A 22857-nucleotide genomic window follows, 5' to 3' on the forward strand; every position below is an offset into this window, starting at 1 on the left:
CTGCTTCTTATCCGCCATGGCCAAAACTTAATAAGAGGCTCTAAGTTTTAAACAGCCAACTCCAAATTACCAAGAAATGACGGAAATAATGAACCGGGGCACATAGAGAGAGAGAGAGAGAGAGAGAGAGAGAGAGAGAGAGAGAGAGAGAGAGAGAGAGAGAGAGAGAGAGAGATGCATGGCGGGAGAGCTGAGAGACATTAATTCAAGTGTGAAATAGAACACAAAGTCTAGTAATCAATAAGGAAATGATTCAGACCTGTAATGCCAACATTGCTTCGTATTAACGGGACTTTGTGACTCTCATTTACCTTCAGACGCTGCCGTGCTCATCAACTTGTCACACCAGTAATTAAAGTCAGAATAATGCTGAGTGAGTGATACCAGTCAGCGGTTCCATATTTCAGAGGATGAGATGGAGATTTGACATGTTCCAGATGACGTTCAGTATAGCGTAAGCTTTTTCATCCCAGTTTAATATGAACTGCGCTTTGCAAAGCCGAACTGCGTGAATCTTGGGTGCAGGAAGGTCAAGGAGAGCGAAAGGTCTCCATGACGATTTTGTCCATATTTGAGCAACAAAGACAGCGCTGGGTGTCAAAATACTTTTTATTGTTAGCGAGAAAACGTTTCCGTGGCACTAAATATCAAAAGCGGCCATTGGATGTGTTACAATTCCTTGTTCTCCCCTTATTGGTGTTTAATTTGAGAGCAGCAACTTCTTATTGTTTTCATTATCCATTAATCAATGGATTCTTTTTTTAAATTATTAATTTTATCTTTAAAATGTAAAAAATAATGAGCTACGCCAATTACAAGATCGCACAGCCTATAACGGTGACCAACAGTGCAATAACAAAGGGGTTGAATTTTAATTTGATTTTAGTTTATCGTTTCTAAAGAAAACCGTGAATACTAACATTTGACAAGCTGTAGAAATGCTTGGCATTTTTACGTGATAAATAGATTTAAATGATTAGTTAATGGATTTTTTTCTTTGCAAACTCATTTTGTGTCCGACTGATTAATGCTGTTTCAGTCCCAGCTGCTATAAGTCATCGCTTTGATGACTGTATTTCATTGGGTTTCTCCATAGATGCTTAAAAATTTGAGTTCAAAGAAAAGGTTTCCTTTTGGCTTTGAAATCAAAACCATATAATGTATATATATATACTCTAGAATTCCCTTCTAGTTGTGCACAACCCTGCTGCCTCACCTGAGATACTTTGTCTTCCAGAAACTTTTCCTCCACCTGCTTGGACCCGACTATTGCCCTTTACAAATGTTTATAACGTTATATTGGTGTTTTAGGCCTCACTCTGCATTCATTTGGCACACAAAATACAGGCTATAATTTATGTAGATTATTTGCTTTGCAATAAAATGCAACCAAAAGAAAGCCTAATGTGAATGAGTGTGAAAGAGCAATTTAAGGGTAGATGTGCCTGTGCCAGTGCCAGGGGCTATACGAGATTTGCATGCTAATCATTCTAATAATAATGTAATGCCCACAGCGCTTTGAGCAAATTGCGAACCACTGGTCATAGAAGGCAGCTTATCTCGCCGAGAACATGACACAAATATAGGTTAACATTTGAATGATTCCTGGTAATTCACGGACCTGTCAGAAGCCCGGCTCACCTCAATTAGAAATGCTCCACCACAGCTCGCTCTTGACTTTACTTCACTATCTTAGACGGCCATAACTCCTTCATGCGTATGTTCTGAGCTGTATATTTCACGATATCCGAAAACTCTGCACCATGAAATCGTTCTGCTCGACAAAAGTAAATAAAATAAAACTATAATTGTTAAACATCATGGTGGTTGGAAGAAACAGCTGAAGAGGAGCTTCGGTCTCGCCGCCCAGCATTTGTAAGTCCAGCTCCAATTGGACCGTGTGCACAACGATCCGAGTGATCCACCAATCGGTGCGTTCCCCTCAAATACGTCACAGTGTTTACCCGGAAGTGAAAGCGCGTTCCAACGGCTGCTGTCAAAATACATTATTTACCAATTTCTGACCGTTTTAAATCAGCCAGATGATGCTTTAACGTATAATCAAACTGTAGTCCACTGGCTCGGAATGTACAGCGGACTCTTGCCCAAAGGTTTAACCGAAGACGACCTCAGCCCGGACGAAGAGGAGGATGCTGCTGAGGAGGAGAGGGAAGGAGAGAAGCGTCGGGTCTCTGCAGAAAAGTTAAGCTCTGCGGGGGAAAACACCGCGGTGCCTCCGACGGAGGCTCCGTGGACTCACACCGCGAGTGATGGAGGCAGTGATCCCGCGACCAGCGGCATGCCGGGGGTCTCCCACGAGATGTGGCAGGTTTGTGCACCGTGCAGCGAGCTAAAAGGAACGTGCTCTCTGTTAAATACAAGCTGGCTGTCGTGTGCGTGGGATAAATCACGTTTACAATAACAATAACAATACATTTACTTCCTACTGCGTTATCAAAATGTGAATACATGTTTTTTGTTGCCCTGGGCTAATATGTGTGCGTCGTAACATAACGTGTGTAAGGCAGGAATATAGATCTAAATGTGTGGTGCCCTTGGTTTGGCTTTTCAGTCTGTGTGTGTGTGTGTGTGTGTGTGTGTGTGTGTGTGTGTGTGTGTGTGTGTGTGTGTGTGTGTTTTAAGAAATTCCAGGATCTACGGAAGAAGAATGACGAGATGAAAACAATAAAGGACCCCAGACGAAAAAAAAGAAGACGACATAAGAAAGGTGCGAGTGATGGTTGCTTTAGGGAGCAGCCTATGTATTTTCTGAAGTTCAGTGGTTAAAAGTCTAATCGTATTGTATTAGAACGTTAGGCCCCCCCTCTAAATACTGTATACAACACTGGCTAACCGGTCAGACTTAAAGAATTTTGTTTATCTGACGCTTATGTGTGTCAAAAGTCTCCCACTAACCTGTAATTGTGTCTTTTGTGTCTTGTGTCAATCAACAGGAACAGAGAGTCAGCAACCCACAGAGACAAGGTACCCATTTATTATGTCCAACCAGTGAAAATAATTGATGCAACGAAATATGCAGGTTATTCATTCGGCTCAAAAGCTGAATTCATGTAGCCAAATCTCAGATGTGAAACGGCCCAAGCACAAGAGGACAATTTATCTCAACAAAGATAAAAGCAGACATAATCGCCATAATGGATCAAACACAAACAACTATGTTTGCTGCAAGCTGATGCTCGTGACTAATTGAAAACTATAAAAACCCATTGTATGCTTTGGAAAATGGCAGTATTCTCGGTTTGTTGTAGGCCTGCAAGAAAGAAAGATCATTTATAGCAAAGCGCTATTTGCTCCGTCATGTATCGTCAACCAGCGTTGCGTCATAGCTCGGTAGTTCGGTTTACCTTTTCCCCAGCATAGATCGGTCACCTTACCGAATATCGATTCCGATACCAGCATATCGAGATTTGAGTCCAGTTGCAGGATGGACAGTGGCAGATAGCCTTGTCACAGTGGCGGGCTGCGGGGAATGATCACTGACTCACTTTCTCCCCCCGTCAGCAGCGAGCGTCTGGAGGAGCGGGAGAAGCACTGGAATGATCTTGAGCAGCACTTTGGTGCAAACGATCGATTTGATCCCCCCGCGTGTTCCAAACCCCCTCCGAAGGTAACAAAGACGGCTGCCTCGCAACTTATCTGCCGGGGTTTAATACTGTGTGTCAGTAGAGGCTGTTAGCAACACCTTCCTGTCCTTTGTGTGTCTGTGCCCCGTATCCCCTCATTGTTTTACGTGATATGACACGTGGATTAGGGGAATCCTTGTGCCTTCTCAACCTGACACTGAGATGAATGTTAAGGATTATGTTTGGCTACATTTAGTGATAAGATTAGGGCGAATCTCCTTTCTCGTGTGCCTGAGATTAAAGTGAAGTGAAGGTTTTTCCTTCTGCAAAAGACCTAATGTAAATCTAAATTTTGCTTGGCAAAGAAGAGGGGGCTAGAGCACCTTACACAGCGGCTGTGACTGCGCCTAGAACACTTAAATTAATTGTCAGATAATGAATGGGCATGTGCCGCTGCTGTGGAATTCATAATTGAAAGAAATTATAACTTACTTCCTTTGATTCTGATTCATTTCTGCACTTAAGGCTGAATGAACGCTTTATTGCGAAGGCTCGTAAATTGCCAATGAGGCAAAAAAAATATTTGCAAGCTTGATGAACATTTTAGCTGACCTAGTGAATGGGAACTGTTTCATTTCAATTTAAAATCCTTTTAATGATTATTTTGTAGTATTTTGTGCTTCATTTTATCAAAGAGCAGCATAAAATTGAGTTTTTGCTGATTTTAGCCTCCTTTTGAATAGAGCAACTATGAAAGGATAAAAAGAAATGATTAACCAGCTGAATGAAACAGGACTTGTCACATCAACATAATGAGGGGGCTTCTTCATCCCTCAACTGCAGTTCCATGTAATTAATATATCATATTTTCTTTTATTCTGCCAAGTCTTTCACACAGTCATTTGAGGAAACAGCTGTCATAGCAGCCAGATGTTATTAATTCATCGACCAGCATTTCTCCAGTGACCTTATGGGATAAAGGGTTATCTTCTGTCACTTATAGTTGTGTGTTGTGCGATACAATCAACAATCAAGTTGTTTCATTTTCAGCTTGCAGAATAATAAACTATATAAAGCAAAATCAATTAAAAAGAGTTATTGAGAAATTTGTCAAACTAATTCTGCATTTTTAAGCCTGATAGAACTGTCCTCGTACTGCGGTTGAGTCAAGGACTTTAAACAATACATCAGAGGGGACCCATTAATAATTATAGCCGCTTTCCAGTGATTTTTCTTTTAGCGTGATACAATTTTGGAGGCAGACGAAATCTGGTCCACCGCTTCCTCAGAACTGCCTCGCCATCAGTAACCGGGGGCCTCTCTGCACCCCCTTCTGCCCAGGCCTGTAATGGAAATGTGTAATTAAAGAGTCACATTTATGTTTGGTAATCTCCTGTAGCATTTCTAAGATTTCCGCACTAATATCCAATCAAAAAGGTTTTCATTTGTGAAGGGAAATCTACATATTTGTAGTAATGGCAATCATATTAAAAATAAGGCCCTGGGGTCTTGTGAAGTTACTCTTTGATTCTCTCTCTCCTTCTCTCTCTCTCCTTCTCTCTCACTCTCTCTCTCTCTCTCTCTCTTCCCCTATTTCAAATAAAAAATAAAAAACTGTTTTTTTTCTCCCCCTCTTCTGCAGTCCGGCCTAGAAAAGAGCATAGAGACGGCCATAGCTGAAGGGGACATTGCAAAGGCGGAGGAGATGAGCGACAGACTCGCCACTCGAGAGGTACGTTGTGCTGATAAGTGATCTTTGGGGCTGCTCCCGCCGTGACAAATCGGGCTAATGGATCCGTGGCCATTTCTGCTGCAAAGACATAGAGGAACAAAAACACTCATGCAGACACCCACCATTCCGTCCTGCAGCCCTTTTCCATTGAGTTAATGGAAAGCCCTCCCCTTAGTTTTGAAGTGCTGCAGTGTCTAAAGGACTTTTGGCTCTGCTTTTTAATGAAGGGTACATTGCTTTCAAGCCAACTGTTAAATCGTTCTGCAGGTAAGAGTTTCATACCTTTGAAGTGTACATGTCCCTAAATGCATCGCCTGAAGTTTTGTAACTCACCGACTTGGCAGACATCAAGGATCAAGTGGTTTGAAACTAATTTAGCATAAAATGTAGCCCAACACACATGTAATTGTGTCCAAAAAGACATAGAGCTGCGGTGCTACTTCTCCACTGGTGAAGTTGCCTCACTGGCAGCATCAAAGTTAAACTTCTTTGTTTCATGATGCGTATTGCCCACAGCATCCCATAAGCCTTTTGGTTTTATTATAATAGCAACACAAACTTCTGAAATATTGGTGATCTTGTGTTTCATTGTTAAGTTGCAGTGGCGTTGGAAAGAAGGAATTATATTCATTTATTTATTTAAGAAGAAAATAAATCTTCCCTCATTTTTCCAAAGATTTATCTATAATCTAAAAGGTAAAGGAGGATAAAATCAATACCTTAATATGTCTTGAGATGCCAGCGGGGATGGTCAGGTGGACACCTATTTCTCTTCTTGTGAAAGTGTGTCCAGGTACTAAAATATATATATATATATATATATATATATATATATATATATATATACGTATGAGCCTTGATCATTTTTATTGTAGATTAAATGATTGTACATAAATATACTGTATGTTGGAAAACACAAAAAAAGCTTAGAATAAAGACTGAAAGCAGAAGGAAATAGCTAGAAAAGCTCTGTTGCAGGTAACAAAATCTGCCCAAGAGAAGGTTCTGTGCCGTACTTTACCTTTATGTGACCAGTAACTTTCTGTTTGTTGCCAGGCAACTGCTGGCATCCCTATAACAGAATCTGTAAGCGCTCCATTTAGATGTTTCTCACCAATATACACTGTAGGAGTTTTATTCAACTTCTCTCCTCATGTTTGTTTTCTTCATATCAAAGGCTTTACCTCTCTGACTTACTGCCTTATCTGTCTTTTGCGCTGATGTACGAACGCCCCACAGCATCTTTCGCTTAAACTATACTATAAGACTGCATCAAAGTATCTGCATCTCATCTGACCTTCAGACTACATGGTTCACCTGAAAAGATGATATCCAGTGAGTAAATCTGTTAAGCCTCATGAGTAGGCTGCAACACCATAGATCTGTGTATAAAAAGGGGAGAAGAACCAGTTGTACTATGCATTGAATCGCCAAGGACCCTCCTTTAGTGTGCGGCTTCAGAGCACTGTGATATTCCCCATCGCAACTGCGAGCACAGTGGTCAAATAACGGCGAGTTAAGCGAAAGCTCTTGGGAGTGGCACCTGCGCAGTGCTTTGAGAAAGCCTCTTAGTTTTAGCCTGAGCCGAGGTTCTCGCCTCCCCGGCACCTGATTCGCGTCTTGCCAGACCCGTGATGAGCGAGTGACAGCCGCCTGGCAGCCGCGGCGCATTGTTTAGCAGCGATAACTTCCTTTCGCCAGAGTCGAGTCGACCGACCGCTTTGAAATCCCCGAAAGACGTGAGGTGCTTTATCGTTCGCTCTCGATGCAAAGAAAGTCTTTGCTGAATGTGAGGAAGGGGGAGAAGTGGCAGCTAAAAGGCAAAAAAACAAACAAAGTTTGACGGCTTGTGAATCAGTTAGAAAGGATTATATCGTGCGTTAAACGCCGCAGCCTGTGTCGCAGATAGCATTAAGACCAATGTTTGTTTACCGCGCTCCCGCTCACTTTTGACAGGAGCGTTCCTGACAGACATTTAGAGGATCAATAATCCCCGCTGTGGCCAGAATCAATTTCAAGGTCATAATTGAATGCCTCATTTGGCACGGGATGGCTTAGATGTTTAATTTGTTTACGGTCATAACACCGAGACGTGATTGTGCCAGGCTTTTCACTGCAAGAATGGGAACAGGTTTTCTCTGCGAAAAAATGCAAAAGCATTTCGACAGCTGTGAAGAACTAAAGAGGCCTGTTTGTCCCTCTAGGCATTGTTTTGTTAAGAAAACACTGGTGCGCGTTGGACGACAATGCTTCAGCGTATTTTCACCCTCAATCTACCGCGTTCCCACTTATCTCCTCAAAGCAAAGGCAAATGGAAGGAAGATGGAGAGCTTGCTGTCAGAATCCCCCCCCTTTTATAAGACGAGAAATGTTTGTTTCTCTTGCTTTTAACCTCCTCAAATCAATTGATGATTTTTCCTTTGCTCCGCTTTCTTCTTTTTAATCGCAAACATTAAAACAATTTGGTAAAAACCTGTTTTGAAGTCTCCTCACAAATCCTGAGATATGTGTTCTTTCATCTGTCAAACTTCTGAGACGCGCTGCTCTGGTATCTCAGGTTGGGGTTTTATTCTCATTACAGTTTTTAAATATTTCCCAAGGCTGTTGGTCTTTGTTTTCCATGAATTTACAGGGAAACGCTCCGCTCTTAAGAAATCCCATCCTGTTTTAAGTGACAAAATATTATTTATGTCTACACAGACAAAGCTCCCTGATGTACTCAGATTGGGCTTCTTTCCTCACACAGATGACTTTTGATCCTTCACAACACGTTTAGATTTCCTTTCAAACGCCTAAATGGACACAAAATCATGTAAAAAGCTTCCCGCCTCTAAAGTAGGCCCAGTATTTCAGTAGATTAAAAGATGCAAGTCCTCAAATTAAGAAGACTGGGTCTCCATCCTTTGATTGCTGCACTGCTGCGGAGTTGCATCTGGGCTAATTAATGCAATAATTAGCATATTTGGTATCCAGAGTGAGACACTGCAGAGAGCTGACATGTCGGCAGCACTATAAGGACCGGGGGGGGGGGGTCCTGGTTACTGGTACTGGTTCAATATGTACAGTGAAGACACGCTGCTAAGTTTGATGAGGTTCCATGAGAACTCTGTGTGACCCGTTTAAAACGAGCCACCTACTACGCCATTAATACATCAAACTAAATGAAATACTGTGGAAAGTGTTTTTCTGGCCGGATGGTATGACAAATAAAACTGACTCTTTATTCAAAATAACTTCTTCTGTCGCACAAATTAACCTTCTCATTGTAGACCATCCTCCTTCCAACAAATCCTTTCCGCCTCGCTCCTTTGTCTTTTTCTAACACAAAAACACTAAAGTCTTTTGAAAAAGTCCCGAGCTGTACTTTATATACAGTAAGTGGGCATATTTCACCACAAAAGACGGTCACGGCACGTTAGAGTTTACAGTTCCCCCGTAGCACTCATCACAGCTATTAGAGCGGCATTACCACTTCAAAACAGAAACTCTGGTAGTCTCTAACAATAGGAGGGGGGGGGGGGGGGGGGGGGCAAGTCCATTTCATCACCTCCAGCAGCTAAAGAATATGAAGAACAGAAAAGTAGTTCCATGGCTGCTGGCTTCTCCTGAATCAATGCTCGCTGCCTGCAAATGTGCCCACAAACAAAGCAGCACAAACATCCCAGAGGGCCGTTCTTTATTCCCGGTCTGTAATGGGAGAAGGAGCACATCCACTACATTCGACACATGCCTCCGACGTAACCAACAGCTGTAAATAATTGTATTCATAGATTCTCGACTCACTGGCTTCATTTCCATCCAATAGCCACTTTTGGGCTTCGGTCCAGTTCAGGCTCACTTAACCTCTGACCCGGTTGGTTTCACCGGTGTCACACATGGATCCGCTTCTCTCTTCTTCTTCTTCCATTGTAGTCGTGATGCGGCATCACAGAGGTGGAAGAACCCACTGAAGGGGCGTAGAGGGGACACCGACCGTGCTGGATGGCCTTTGGCCGGTGGACCCGCCTCCAAAACCTGTTTAAACCAAGAATGACCCGATCAGACGAAACCATTTGGAAAGGGCTCCCTCCTAATTGTTGGATCACTTAATAAACCACACTTAAGCCGATGAATATGCATTAACTAGAGGCATTTATGCTTTCTTTTCCGTGTTTGAACTGGTTATAATATCCCTTCATTATGTCCCAGCTCGTATTTCAATAGCAGCGGCGGCTGAAAGGAAAAGCCCCACTGTCCTTGAAATCTACCCTTTGGAAAGCCTCGCCTAAACGCTGTGAAACAAAGGTGTCGCGGCGTTTTGTCGGCGGAGACATGGTGGCTTAGTCAAAACAAAGAGCTGCACTAAGAGCGTTTCATGATATTTATATTCCTTAGCACCTTTCCTTTTTCTTCTCCCTGCCATGCCCCGTGTTTGTAATCAAAGAATTAATGAGCGCCGCCTTTGTGGAAAGTGAGATTTATCAGATTGTGACTCTCTCCGCCCCACGTCGGAGGAGGAGCCCCCCCCCCTCCCCCCCGCAGGCCACGTCGCACAGAGTTTAGGGAAACTCTCCTCTTTGTTCCTTTTTCCTTCAGCATAAGCAATTTATCACTGAATGAACTTTTATTGTATCTCTGGATGACTCACATTAAATTTTCGCCCATTAATTTCGAAATGGATTTTGAAATGGGTACTAAGCTTTTATCAAATGCCTGCGAATCTCATTTGGATTATTGTATTTCATTAATTACTTGATAGACAAAGCATACTTTTCAATGTAGATTTGTGTGCTGTTTAATTAATTAGCATGTTTTCTCTTTTAATTAAAGGCATTTCTTTCTCAAATTAAAGCCCAGAGCAAAACACATATATAATTTGTTTGTAATTAGGCCTTAATTGGTGGTAGTGGAAGCTTAGCACTGTCGGTTTCTTTTTTCATGATTACCATTTTATTGCCAGTCACTCATTAATTAAACTGTTTTTTTCTAATTAGCTTATAAAACTGTTGATGGCCTATTATTGTAAGTGTGAGTTCAAAGCTCGCTAATAAGCCTCCCCTACTCAGAAGAGGCAAGATAATGGAACGTGCACAAAGCAGACCAACTTTCAGAGATTTCTTTTTGTTTTTTTTGCGTGTGGTCCCTAAAGATGCCGTGTCATGCGTACGTGGCATCAGATTGCTGACGGAGAACGATGTAGACATGGCGGTTTCACCGCGGCGTCCCCGGAGAGGCTTTCTTTCGGCGTGCCGTGTTTGTCATGGTGGAGGGAAACAACATGGAGGTGCACGGTGTCGGGTTCGGACTACCGTACTTGCTGATACGTTGACGTTACACCAGCAGTGTAGTAAATATTTTAAAGTTTAAATGATCAATCAAGTTAGTCGATTGACACAAAAGGAATCGGATTCATATTTGAACTATTTTTTTGCAGCATAGAATTTCTCCCCACCAGTTTGATTAACTGCTTTGGACAAAACATGCTAATGGACACGTCACACGGGTATTTAAATGAACATTTAAATGAATTATTTTCAGACCAAACAATTCAATGAGTAAACAATTCATGGACCAATAAGTGATTAGACCAATCATTAGTGGCTATACACACTTCATGTTAATAGATAATCTTAATGTTGCTGCTTGGACCAGCGACACCTCGATCCTCGCATCGATGCAGTAGTTGAAGCCGGGAGGTCTTTATGTCCCCGTCCTTTGTCTCACACCAGACCCGACTAGATTCTCTGCTTTCACTGCAGTCCATCACTTGTGAACGCAGCTCTGCCTCCCTTCCTCCCTAATGCGATACCGGTGGTATTGATTGACCTCTCCGACCTTTTGACCTTGGCGATGTCACTGCGACTCCGGGGCTCTGCGGCCAGAAACCTTTTTTTCTTCCCCCTCCTCCGCCTCACTTGGAACAAATTACGCTGAAATAACACACAAGCCGCCTAATCTGATATTCATTCCTTTCTTATACAGCCCTGCTTTCCAAAGTTGACTAAGGCCACATTATTTAGGCATTAAGGTGATGTGATAAAGGAATTAGGCTGGTCATTAATCGTTTACACGTCAAATGCAGCGGAGCAGCTCGGGGAGGTGATTTAGCGAGGCAAAGCCATGCAGCCCCTGTTAATCCACCTCTCACACGTTTTAATTGGAAGAGGCTTCTTGGATAGGAAATTTATGAATGGGTTTAAGGCCATTTCTCCCTTAAAGCCATCATTTATTTTGTATTGTTAATAGGAGCTTTAACACTTTATCCACCCAGAGATGTATTTTTCTGCTCTTTCATTTAGCCATTGTCTTTTTTTTCTCCACTTGCTGTTTAATTGCCACAGTGTTCTAGTGAAGCCTGTGCTGCTCATGAGGACTTGCTGGTGCTCCTTCTGTTCGTCACACACCTCAGCAGTGATGCAATGGAGCAGACACGCACAGGACAACGGAGTGTGAAACTGTCATTAAGATAGACTTGCTTAATCTGGCGTACGGCTCATACAGCAGCAATGCAGAGGGTTGTTTTTTTTTGTTGTTGTTGTTGTTGTATTAAGGCCCCATAGTTGGGTCTCCGCTTGAATCTCCATGACGACCCAAACATGAATGAACAGAAAGCGTTACTATTGACTTAACCCTCCTAGTGGCCCTAAGCTGCTGCTGCTGCAGTGCCAGCATTGTGCGTGATGAATTTTTTTTTTCCCCTCGAATCTTGCAGAGGTCAGAGTATTAATCCTCTGAATAAACCTTGTTTTTAACCCGGCTGAGAGAGAGAGAGAGAGAGAGAGAGAGAGAGAGAGACCTACTTGTATATTAGCACGTGGTGGAGAGGGAAGAATTGCCTTTTTAGGAGCCACACAAACAAAGAAGGCATGAGGTTTCCCGTCTCCTGCTTTGTGCTTCTATTCTAACCCCCCCGCCCCGCCCCAGCCTCTGATGTGAAAGGATTTGGTACTAAGATGCAGACAAGGGGAGGGGTGGGGGCGCAGGGAAAGAAATCCTGAAAAGTGGATCAAAAAAAGTAAATGAAAAATAATGTCATATTACTGAAAATATGAGAGGCTAATTTGTGCCGACTTTTTGCTAATTTTGTTCTCGCCACAGAAAGAGGAGCCGTCACCTGCTCGGCGCTGCAGCGCTGACAGTGCCAGTGATCCATGAAATAAGCTGCCGCTGGCTTTGTTCAGATAAGAATGAACAAATCTGCACAATGTACTGCTCTCGGAATCTCATTTTCATACTTGCATGCAGGCTAAAAGGAATAAGCTGTTTGCAGGCTTGATTAATCAGACATTTCAGGGGTGGTTTTTTTTTGTGTGTCTTTGATCTGTTCTGTCTCCTAGGTAACTTGGTTGACATTAATGTTGAGCCCCTCTAAAGACAATCAGGGACTGGAGACTAAACCGATAAAAAAAAGGGAAAGACCTTTAATGCTTTAAACACGGTAAAGGCTATGTTGTGAATTTAAAAGAGGGGGGAGTGAGGGGGCACTGACGTGGGTTTTAATTTTGCTCTGGGAATGTTTTGGGAAGGCGGGTTTTTCAGACCTTTTGCATTTCAAATGCAACCCCACAGGAGAGCAGGTTAATGTGGGTAATCCCGGTGTCTGTAAAAGAGGAACGGCTCTGCCTGTAAATCTCCAAATGAAACCGTTTAGCATCACGCAGTTTCATTTGATTTGCCCCCAGAATGAGCCAAAGTGGGCTTTTCCCGAGGAGGGGCCAGCTCTCGGATTTGTCAACAGTTTAATAAAGGCCTGGTCTATAATCTCTGCGAGCATCACAGACACTCGGAAGCGTTTAGCACCTACAGCACGAGGAGCCGAGCGAACCCGGCGTGGTTTTATCCGCTTGCAGATCGCCGGCAGAATTTAAGAGCATGTCACCCACTATACTATAAGTCTCTTTCAGAGGGGAAAAACATGGTTTGAGGAATTTAAAACCTATAAAATGGAGAAAGAGCTGGAGAGCTGTCATAGTATGTACGCTTCAGGTTATGCAGACGCTTTTGCAAATCTTCCAGTGACTGTATAGATGAATGCCTTGAGGGCCCCGCCGGAGCCCAGTACTTGCAGCCAGCCGGAGCCCTTATCTTAAATCCAAGCAAAGTACCATTAATCTTTTTGAAAGACCTTTATGGCTTTTAATGTATCCCAAATTAGAACATTTTACACCCTTGGTTCCTGAAATATGGTGATAAAAAGCCTTTAGAGTTTAATTTTTCCTGCCTGCTCGCTCTGACCTGCTTAATCCCAGCATGCATTAGGAGATATTTTAGTTTCACTCTTTCTAATAAAGTTTATCCCACTTAATTATAATTGAAACATTTTTTTTCCAAGCAGGTCTTTTCTTTTTTCTTTCTTTTTTTCTCCAAGTGGCGCAGTGGTGGCACATATCTTCATTACCTAAAGACTTTCAACACCCCCCCCCCCCCCCCCCCCTCTCCCTGGATTGTACTCTGAATATTACAGAGAATTGCCCAAAGGTTGGGGGAAATTGTTCCAAGTTGTTTATCAAAGTTTGCCTTTTGCTTGAGTAATAAACCTATCTCAAGAGTGGCGGGTTTTCCTCTTTGTTTCCCCGCGCTTCAGTGTGACTCGGGTTATTGGGATTATTCTGCTTCACAATACAAACGTCCTCCACGGGATTTGAATGTTTGCCTCTTGCAGTCACGGTCCTTCTCTTCACTTCTGATTTCCGGCAGAGCCCGCGGTACCCCAAACACAAATAAAAGTCTCCTTTACACTGGTGGCGATGAGGGAAGAAAGGCTGTGGCGAGGTTTTTGAGGCGGGGGGGTTGTTAGTTATTGTTTATTTACTCATTCTGTTATTTCATTTACACATTAAACAACACATATCAAAGAAGTATTCAAATAGAAAGACTATTAGCTGGAAGCTTCAAAGGAGGAATCGTGCGGCTTTATGTTGAACTAAAAAACACATAATACTGCATTTCTTATGTTTAGTTTTAGTTTGACTATTTGCCAAGACATGTTTCCAGTAGCTCTGGTGCTGAAGATGATAAACAGCTGATTTCTACAGAAAAAAACATGGAGTACTTCAGAATTCGTGATCCCAACATTAGTGATTCCTCCTCTATTTATTTTTCTGGCTTTAAAATTGTCCAAAAATAGCAGATATTTCAGAAGATGGCATCTTTCCTTTAACCGCAGACTCAAACAATTAATCGTTTCTTGACCCCCTCTTTTTCTTTCATTGCATTTGGAGAGCAAACACTTTTCAAACGGAGGTTTTTCAGCACAGAAACAAGTATATAAAATGCTATTGGACAAACTGTATGTTATGCCTCTTACACATGCATAGTTCCCTCATGTTACTCTTCAGCTGTTTGTTTAGTGCGTGTGTCTGTGGTGTCAGCGTGTGACGGACTCTGCGTGCAGAGGAGCCGCCCCGTCACGTCCGTCAGACGCGGTTTTTTTCTCGCCGCAGACCGGGTTCCATCCTCTAACGGGCCTCTCTCCCTTCTCTGCCTCTAAATAGCTGGCCGTGAAAATCGCTCAAGCTGCTGATTGCCGTGACTTTGTGCGACGCAAACAGGAAGAGGACGCTTTGAGGGCAGCGCAGAAAAGGAAGAACCAAACAGCCTGGGGGTAGGAAGTCCCTCCCTCCCTCCCTCCCTCTCTCCCTCTCTCTCTCTCTCCCTCCTGCCACGTCTGCCACTCTGGGCTCAGGCTCAGTTGTGACACGGCCACAATTAGCCGGACTTTGAATGATTGCTCACGCAGAGATTGAGGTCGACAGCTGAAATCCTTCTGTTCTGTTGCAGGTTCGAGGCTAAGAGGCGATGGGAAACCAAAAGCAACATGGGCTTCATGTGACAAACACGGAGGAGAGCGACCGGATGGTTTTAGTTTACTTTGCATTCGATAGAAACTGTTTTTTTAATGAAATGGCGAACTCTTTGTGTATTTTGAAGACTTGAGTGTGTGTGGGGATGCAGTCGCACAGTTGACTGAGGAAACATCAATCCAGGGGTACTAGAGGGAGAGAGGGAAAATTATGGCGCATTGAAATTAATTCCTAAGGCGCCCGTTGGTGTCCGCATTGTGCTATTTTTCATTACATTTCAGTGATTTGAGTGTTCTGCCCCCCCCCCCTCTTTCAAATTAAATCTGGTGTACATTACTGGATGATGCGTTTATTTATTGCTGTAAAGTGGGTTAATCATGAAGGCGCTTCTTTTCTTCTTCCCAGCGAGAGAAAGGAAAGATTAGGGCCCTAATGCAATGTACAGGATAATGTGCGATAGGATTTGGGAGAAGAAAATGAAATTTGGCTGCTGTAAACAGCGTGTGAGCAGTTGTAAACTGGAAGTTTTGGGCGGGGGACGGCGGGGGCTGGACACGAAACGCAGGCTTCGCTGTTGGCCCTCGCCCATGTCGGGAGACAAGCTATTGTTCCTGGAGGCCCCGCGCCGCGTCTCCGAGCAGCTCACTGTGCCACCGGCTCTCTCCAGCATCCGTAAACTCCTCGGTTCCTCTCGCCGACGCTTTGATCTTTCTTTCCGATCTGCCGCGTTTGCCTCCGCGGCCGCTCGCCCCCTTCGCTCAGATTCCACAAAGTGTTAATTGCAAACCGCATGCAGAGAAGCACTAGCATGATAATTACTTTTATTCATAATGCCTGCTTCTGTGTTTTTTCTTTTTTCCAACCGTAGAAAATGATTGCTTTGCTTGGAGGTAATGAGAATTAAAATGAATCCCACCTAAGTTGTTTGCATCGCACATATTTGGGCACTTTGTCCCCCGGTGTGGAGCAGCGCTCTCATAACTGTGCTGTGTAGGCTGAAATGGGGCGAGGTGAAAATGAAACTAAACATCAGAAATAAAAGTTTGTGGGCAAATTATGACACAGAAACCTGAGTTGACCGAAGACGGACGAGATTATGAAAAACAAATGCTGGAATTTGAAAAATCCCCCTTTTCCCATCCAAGCGAATGGCGCGGCTGTCAGTTGGTGAGAATCGGTGCTAATTAAACTATTAATCGTCTCTGTAATGAGACGCGAGTTAAAACTGCGTTAAGCACATCAAAGGACAACGTGGGATTTCTTCACTTTGATGACTGCTGTGAAAAATAGATCTTGACGGAGGAGAGAGAAGGCATCACAGATGCTTCATTAACGGAACTGAAAGTGGTCCGATTTCAGAGCCTTGTGGAGCTTTGGGCTCGTTTGCTTTACAGGTGTGTGTTGCACTCTCAAAAAAGCCTGCAGCCTTCAGTGCTGCGTTTATCGTCTCAGTGGAAGTGTCTGTGACGTCCATGCAGGCGTTCTTTCTTATGTCTTTAAAGCTACTAGTTGTCGGCGAACATGGCAGCGCCGCGCCGTATCAGTAGCATCTCACTTTGTTAATCGGTAGGAACAAAGGACGACGCCCTGAGCAGAGATGATTCTGCTTCTAAGCTGTAAAATGCAGCCCCCCCTCCCTCGCCGCGGCGTGGAGCGGCTCTCCACCAGTCGTTTCCTGCAGGCCTGACGGAGGCTGCAGAGACACCGTCCTTGGGCACGTGTCGGGCCACTTCTAGGAAGACTCTGAGTTGTGTGGAGTGGGGGAGGAAAAAACAACAACAACGACAATCCCATTAAACGGTGGGAAAGCTGGCTGTTGTGTGAAAGGGAACATGTGTCGGTGGGAGCACGACATCGGCACTATCGCTCGCTGCTATCGCCGCAGAGGAGAGGATTAACTCCCAGATGCAGCCGATAAAGGGAAGCGACGTCGGAAAAAGGGGCTCACACCTGACGGAGCCCGTGGTGGTGCTTTGTTGGGGTTCAGGGGTGTTGCTCTCGGGTGAAACTTATTTTCTGGGTTTATCGTGAAACATCGTGGGATTTTTCATGTTTAAATGAAGGTTTTAAGTCAGAATTTATAAAACGTAGGATGTGTTTCACTTGTTTCCACTGTGTGACAAAACAAAGCAACATTAAAGAAAACAAAACTAATCTTAACTTTAAGGAGAACTTCAGAAAACACTTGAATATTTGAGACAAGAAAAAAACATTTTAGAAACCTTTGTTTTTTTTACACTTTAGAACTCACATTCAAAAAACGTTTCATTACCAACCATAATGTGTTTTACGGGTTGTGTTTTGGGAATGGCACTTTCTGTAAGTCCTGAGCCATTTCAGTACACAAAGTACACAAGTTGTACCTTGTGTACCTTCCTCTCCAAGCAGCGCAGCACGTGAGCGAAAGGCAGGCTGGATGTTGACATATTCCCCGGCTCATTTAATGACCTGTTTAATTCTGACACGTCTGCAGCCCCCTCAGATGTTTTTTTGCCGTTTTAATTAGCGTAATTGTCGCTCTTCAAAAAAGGCCACAGGGTTGTTTAATAGGTCATGTTTGTCAAGATGCACAGAATTATAACACAAAAGATATGCCATTCAGTCAGCGCCACAGTCTCCAGTGATTATGGGTGTCACAATTGTTAATTAGAAGAAGGAGTGATTCATCTGAAAACCAAAATGAAGCTCTGTGCTGTGAGGAAATGAGTTTGACAGCGGTGTTTACGCTGCAGTGCGGCGCTGCGGGATCCCTCGACTGAAGCAACGTGCGCACACACACACACACACACACACACGTGCTGCTGTCTCTGGACGCGGAAGTCAGCCGATGTTCCTTGTGACATCCGGACTAATGGCGAAAAGGAACTTGTCATCATATTGTGGATGTAGGGTTTCCTTCTGCAGGCCTTTGTCCCGCGATAAGCAGAGGTTGTACAGAATGTATCCAGTTTTCAAGCCGCACAGTACAAAGTGCTTGCATGAGATGATGGTAATTCTCAAATGCACGTCCTCCCATGAAACCCATAACGTAGCATGCGGGTCACTCACACATCCCCTTAATTGTTTCTTAGTTTGAAACTGCTTGAAAAGCATCTATTTTATCATTCAGCATAACTTATAGAAAAATTAAAATGAACTTTCAATTAATTTTCTTGGTTTGCTATCGCGAAATAAAAACATTCCCGAGCGCAAATATGCTGAGCGTGCACTATTATGCATTCATCTTCATTCGGCAAACCACATGCCGCATTTTATCTGAATGAATTATTAACGGCGTTAATGAATATTTCATTTTTCTTTATGGAAGCATTTAACGGTCCCAACAGAGGTAATGACATCTTAAGCAGTGACACGTACCTGCAGAGAGAGGAGGGAGACACATCTGAGGCTACATTGAGACGTCCTGTCCCTGTTTCCCGTCACCGACGGCTTCCTTCAGGACCTCCCCTCCCTGTTATAGTGTAGATGCCCACACACGTGACCCTGAGATCCCTTCGTATCTCAGATAATGGGCCCAGCATGATCTAGAGCAGCCGGGGGGGATTTTCACTCAGCAAATGAATTGAATGGGTGTAAATAACGTTACCTCCATTTGTCCCGGGAGAGACCTTGATTAGAAGGGGGGAGAAACCGCACCGGATGGACTAACTAATACTGAAGCTGACGTCCTCCTTCAATGCAGAGGTCATTTAAACCTCTTTGCACACAAAGCTAACACAAAATAATGATCATGGAATGTGTTGTTGTGTTGATTTCATTGTTGTTGTTTTTCTCCCTATTCATTTCATCTCAGGAACTCTTAACCAACATCTGAATGTGATGAAAAGCTTAGAGGACTAAAAAGACACAAAAACACTTAAAACTTGACATCTCGTTACATGTCAAGGACCAAATCTGACAAACAGACAAAAAGCAAACAAGGGAAAACAAAAACGAAGTGACAATACCGGAAGGATGTTCCCAAACTGAGAAGCTCCGAATGTAAAAGAAGATGTCATCCTCTTGATCATCTATGGCCTGTTTGGTTCTCCCTCTTGTTTTTACTGAACTGGGTTCCTCGGGGGGGAATTAACTCTTTGTAAGATGGAAGTCCAACCTCATCACTGATCCCTCATCAAGACATCGAGGGACCTTCACCGGTTATTTGTTATTCTTTTATTGGTTAAGAGTTTCACGCTAACGTCTTCTGACAACTCTTACACTGATCCGAGCTTCCGCGCTGACTCCAAATCTTCATTCCCACACAGTCGTCTCGTGGAGCGGCTGACAGGCCCGCTGAGCTGGGAACCAATTTGTGTCCCGACCCCAACGAAACTCCAAACTCTCCCAAGTAATTCCCTCCATTCCGACTCCTTAAAGCTCGTCTCGACATAAACAATAGCAACGCTTTGTACAAGTGACTCTAAAACCTCTGCCAAGCCTAATTTATCATTTGAATGACAATGGACCACTTAGCACTGCTTAAATTATTTCGGAGTTCTATCTGCTACTTGACTGTCTTTGTGTTGCAGCAGCGGACGATCATTAAGGCCACGGGGCGACGCGCCGCCCTTATCTGCTCCGTCCTCGGAGTTCACACAGAAGCTGCTCGACCATGACGGCAACAACTTGTTTTGGATTATTCCAGGAGTGATCGAAGTCATGATTTATGGGGTTTAATAGTTTAAAGTGTGTTTCCGACACGACACATTCAAACGCTTCTTCTCACAAGGAACTTCAATTTACACAGAAAACAACGCCTGTTAGGCATCTAAACTATTCAATGATGGTAAAATACTAGGTTTAGGGAAAAATTGTGAAATGCTTTGTTAAGTTTAGGAAAAACCCTGCATATAGGAAATAATAAGAAGTGTCGTTACTGTTGTAGGCAGTTACCATTTGTTCAGTTGTTCAATGAGCCAGTACTAAGAGACAAAGGTCAAACTATTTGTCATAAGAAGTATATTTGTTGTCAGTCTTGTCCTTTAAAATTCCTTCAAACTGAGAACCTCAGATTTTTGTATTTATTTTCAAAAAAAAAGTGTAGTATTCAAACCCTTAGTTCACGTTTTCTATCCATGATCTCTGCAGCGTGACAAATTTGGTGCCTTTGGAAACTTTGGGATTTCCATTAAAATGAGGTTCTGTGGGTTTGGATGGTGTTTGGCCAAAGACTACGGCTCATTAATTAACACATTATATCTCATTCGTTTAATCCGTGCAAAAAAAAAAACTAAAGCTGATGATTTGTGGCTTTAAAGTGGTTTTCGTAATGGAGTCTTTCTGATTCCCTGCTATTTCTCAAAGACTCCAGGAAGTCGCTGTTGATTGGTGGGTTCTTGTGGTGAGGTTTTAGCCTTTGACCGAGGTCGGGCTGCTCACATCTCGCTCCCTGTCGGGTGTTAACTTCCACGTTAAGCTGACTGTCTCCCTGCTTCACATTTAACGGGCCGACAGGAGAGCGCCGTGTCCATCGCCTCATGTAACTCTCTGCAAGAAGGCAAATATGTCTATTTCCCAAAATGTTAAACTGCCTAGAAGAGGTCACACAGTCTATTTGATCCATCACACCGCTTATTTATAATGAAACCTACAGTACCGTAACAATAATCATCTAAACAAAGCTCTTCTTTCATCTGAGCTGACAGGAAGTATTATGTTCCGTGTTATACAGGCACCAAATTCCTGTGCCTCGTGCTGCCTTCTTCTTCTCAATACAGTGATAACTGCCGTAATGAGATTTGCCATTAAGAAAGAAAAGAATGAAAAAAAGGACCCCGGCCATCTGTATTAGCTCACTATGGTAAAAGGCTGAATGCTATCACGCCACAATTCAATCGCCGAATTATACCCTCTTTGTGTGCGCAGGCCTGGTGAGCACCTCGCACTATATTCATTTCAAAAAAGGCCTCAATTTAATTAGTTCTTATATGTTAAAAAATTCATGGATTTGTCTGCAATTCCCGCTGCCATTGTGGGGAGCGACTTAAGCGCCGGTGTTAGTGCTTTCAGGCAGTTTGGAAGGAAAAATAGCCCCCCCAACAAAAAAGAAACAACTTCTTATGTAAATAGACACTGCGTGTTTACTCGCTGGAAGAAAGCGAGGGCCCTGAACGGAGCGCTAAGCTTAGAGCGCCTCCGCCAAAGGGGACCTCTCACCATCAACTTCAGTCTTATTAAACTGATTACCAACTCCAGCTAATTAATCAGAGACAGTGCCCTTTCTTGTCACGCGGGGAGGGAGCTCTGCGCGTCTCTCGGAGTTCCTCTCCCAACGCCTCCCCCTCCCATCTGCTCGCCTCTGTTCCCCCCCCTTTCTCCCTTTTCTTTTTCCGCCTTTGATTGAAGTAGAGGAATGGTAATTTTCATGCATCATCTGGGCCGGCAGGATGGGAGGACAAGTAGTAATTACCTTAAACAAACAAGGCCGAGATTGCTCGAGAAGCTACCTCTTCATTCGAGCTCGCAAAATAAGAAAACAGACTGGGGGCATAATGGTTTCAAAGCACATGAATACCGGCCATTTTATTCATTGTATTTGATACGATTTTCACTTTGGATAAGAAGGAGACCCCAAAGACTTCAAAGCCATTGAGTAGAATTTTGGTTCAGGTGGTGTAATGTTGAAGGTTCGGCGCTTTCCAAAGGTTGGTTTTGGTAGAAAGCAGAGTGCTGAAGAACCACAATGCATAGGGGTTTCCATCGTAAACGTCACATCTGGACTGCTTGTTGTGTTAACCTGAAAGCATACGTCAGCACTGTCTTGACGTGACAAATCTGACTATTTGTCTTATTTAGCTTTGTCGTAGCCGATCTGTTACAGTAAGTTTGAGTATGTGATATGAAATCAGATCGTTACTAAAAGCATCCTTTCAAACGGCATCACGGAGGCTTTTCTAAAGGTTTTTTTAGCAGGTCGGTTTTAAATATGTAATCCTAACAAACCTTAATTCAAGGTCCACGAGGTGAACACAGCCGTTTGCACCATGTGTTGAGTCTTGTTTGGTTTCTTCTTAAACCGCTGAAGGGCCCTCAAGTCATTTCCCTCAACACGTCCCCCAAACCGGACAGTTTTATTGCCATTCCAGACATTTGCACGTTCATGCGCGGCTGTTTCTCACGTCAGTGAACTGTGCAGTGATGTGCGATTTGTCACATCCTCTAATTGCTTTATGATGTTATTGCTGTAACATAACTGGTCCATTTGACAGATATCAGCATCGATATGTGAGGTTGTAGGAATAAATAAAAATGTCTTTACGAGAGCAGGTGTTTTGGGATGGAGGATGGAGCATTTAAAGATCGGCAAGCATGTGCATCTCATCCACGTCCTAACAACCCATATCAGAGTTAAACAGCGGCCACATATTTACTCCGGACTGTCGGACCAGTGAGTCTGAGTATCCAGTCGGGCTGCGCCCGAGGAAAGATGTGCTTTGTGTGGGAAAGGGCTTTGGGAAGCTGCGATCCCCATTCTTCCAACTCACACTTCCTGCTGTTCGGTCTGATTGTGTTGTCTTTGTCTTAGCCTGATGTGCGCGCCTCCTCCTCCTCCTCTGGAGAGGCTAATGCCGGCCCTTTTTTTTTTTTCTTTCTTTCCTCCCCCAATCTCACCAAATGCCAAGTGTAACTGGTGCCCCTATTGCTCCTAATTAATGCGTGATTAAAGAGTGAAATAAGGGATTCTTCTAGCGATTTGTTTTTTCGAGGAGTAAGAAATTAATCCCCTTTGGATCTCGCAGAATCATTTAAGGATTCTCCTTGTTCTGTTTATCAAATA

General features: G+C 43.5%; 1 protein-coding gene across 4 annotated transcripts; it reads left to right on the forward strand.

The window, feature by feature from the left end:
• Window positions 1-1851: 1851 nt before the first annotated feature.
• On the forward strand, window positions 1852-16018 carry fam204a (family with sequence similarity 204 member A). 4 transcript variants are annotated; one of them, XM_040177794.2, is made up of 7 exons: window positions 1852-2329; window positions 2653-2728; window positions 2955-2985; window positions 3523-3628; window positions 5227-5316; window positions 14790-14899; window positions 15076-16018. In XM_040177794.2, the coding sequence occupies exons 1-7, from the start codon at window positions 2087-2089 to the stop codon at window positions 15125-15127; spliced, it is 708 nt and encodes a 235-aa protein (XP_040033728.1). In that variant the 5' UTR covers window positions 1852-2086; the 3' UTR covers window positions 15128-16018. The 4 variants fall into 4 exon arrangements, with proteins under 4 accessions (XP_040033728.1, XP_040033726.1, XP_040033727.1 ...); XM_040177792.2 differs by having other exon boundaries at window positions 1873-2329; window positions 2644-2728; XM_040177793.2 differs by having other exon boundaries at window positions 1948-2329; window positions 2644-2728; window positions 3526-3628.
• Window positions 16019-22857: the final 6839 nt, after the last annotated feature.

Source organism: Gasterosteus aculeatus, chromosome 6 (assembly GCF_964276395.1).
Source record: "Gasterosteus aculeatus chromosome 6, fGasAcu3.hap1.1, whole genome shotgun sequence".
NCBI lineage: Eukaryota > Metazoa > Chordata > Actinopteri > Perciformes > Gasterosteidae > Gasterosteus > Gasterosteus aculeatus.

What these genes read in the sequence shown, in the direction of transcription:
- fam204a (XM_040177792.2), top strand. Translation starts at nt 2,087, where the DNA reads ATGTACAGCGGACTCTTGCCCAAAGGTTTAACCGAAGACGACCTCAGC. An exon ending in AAGAAGACGACATAAGAAAG is followed by an intron (nt 2,729 to 2,954) that starts GTGCGAGTGATG and finishes GTCAATCAACAG; the next exon opens with GAACAGAGAGTCAGCAACCC. An exon ending in CAGCAACCCACAGAGACAAG is followed by an intron (nt 2,986 to 3,522) that starts GTACCCATTTAT and finishes TCCCCCCGTCAG; the next exon opens with CAGCGAGCGTCTGGAGGAGC.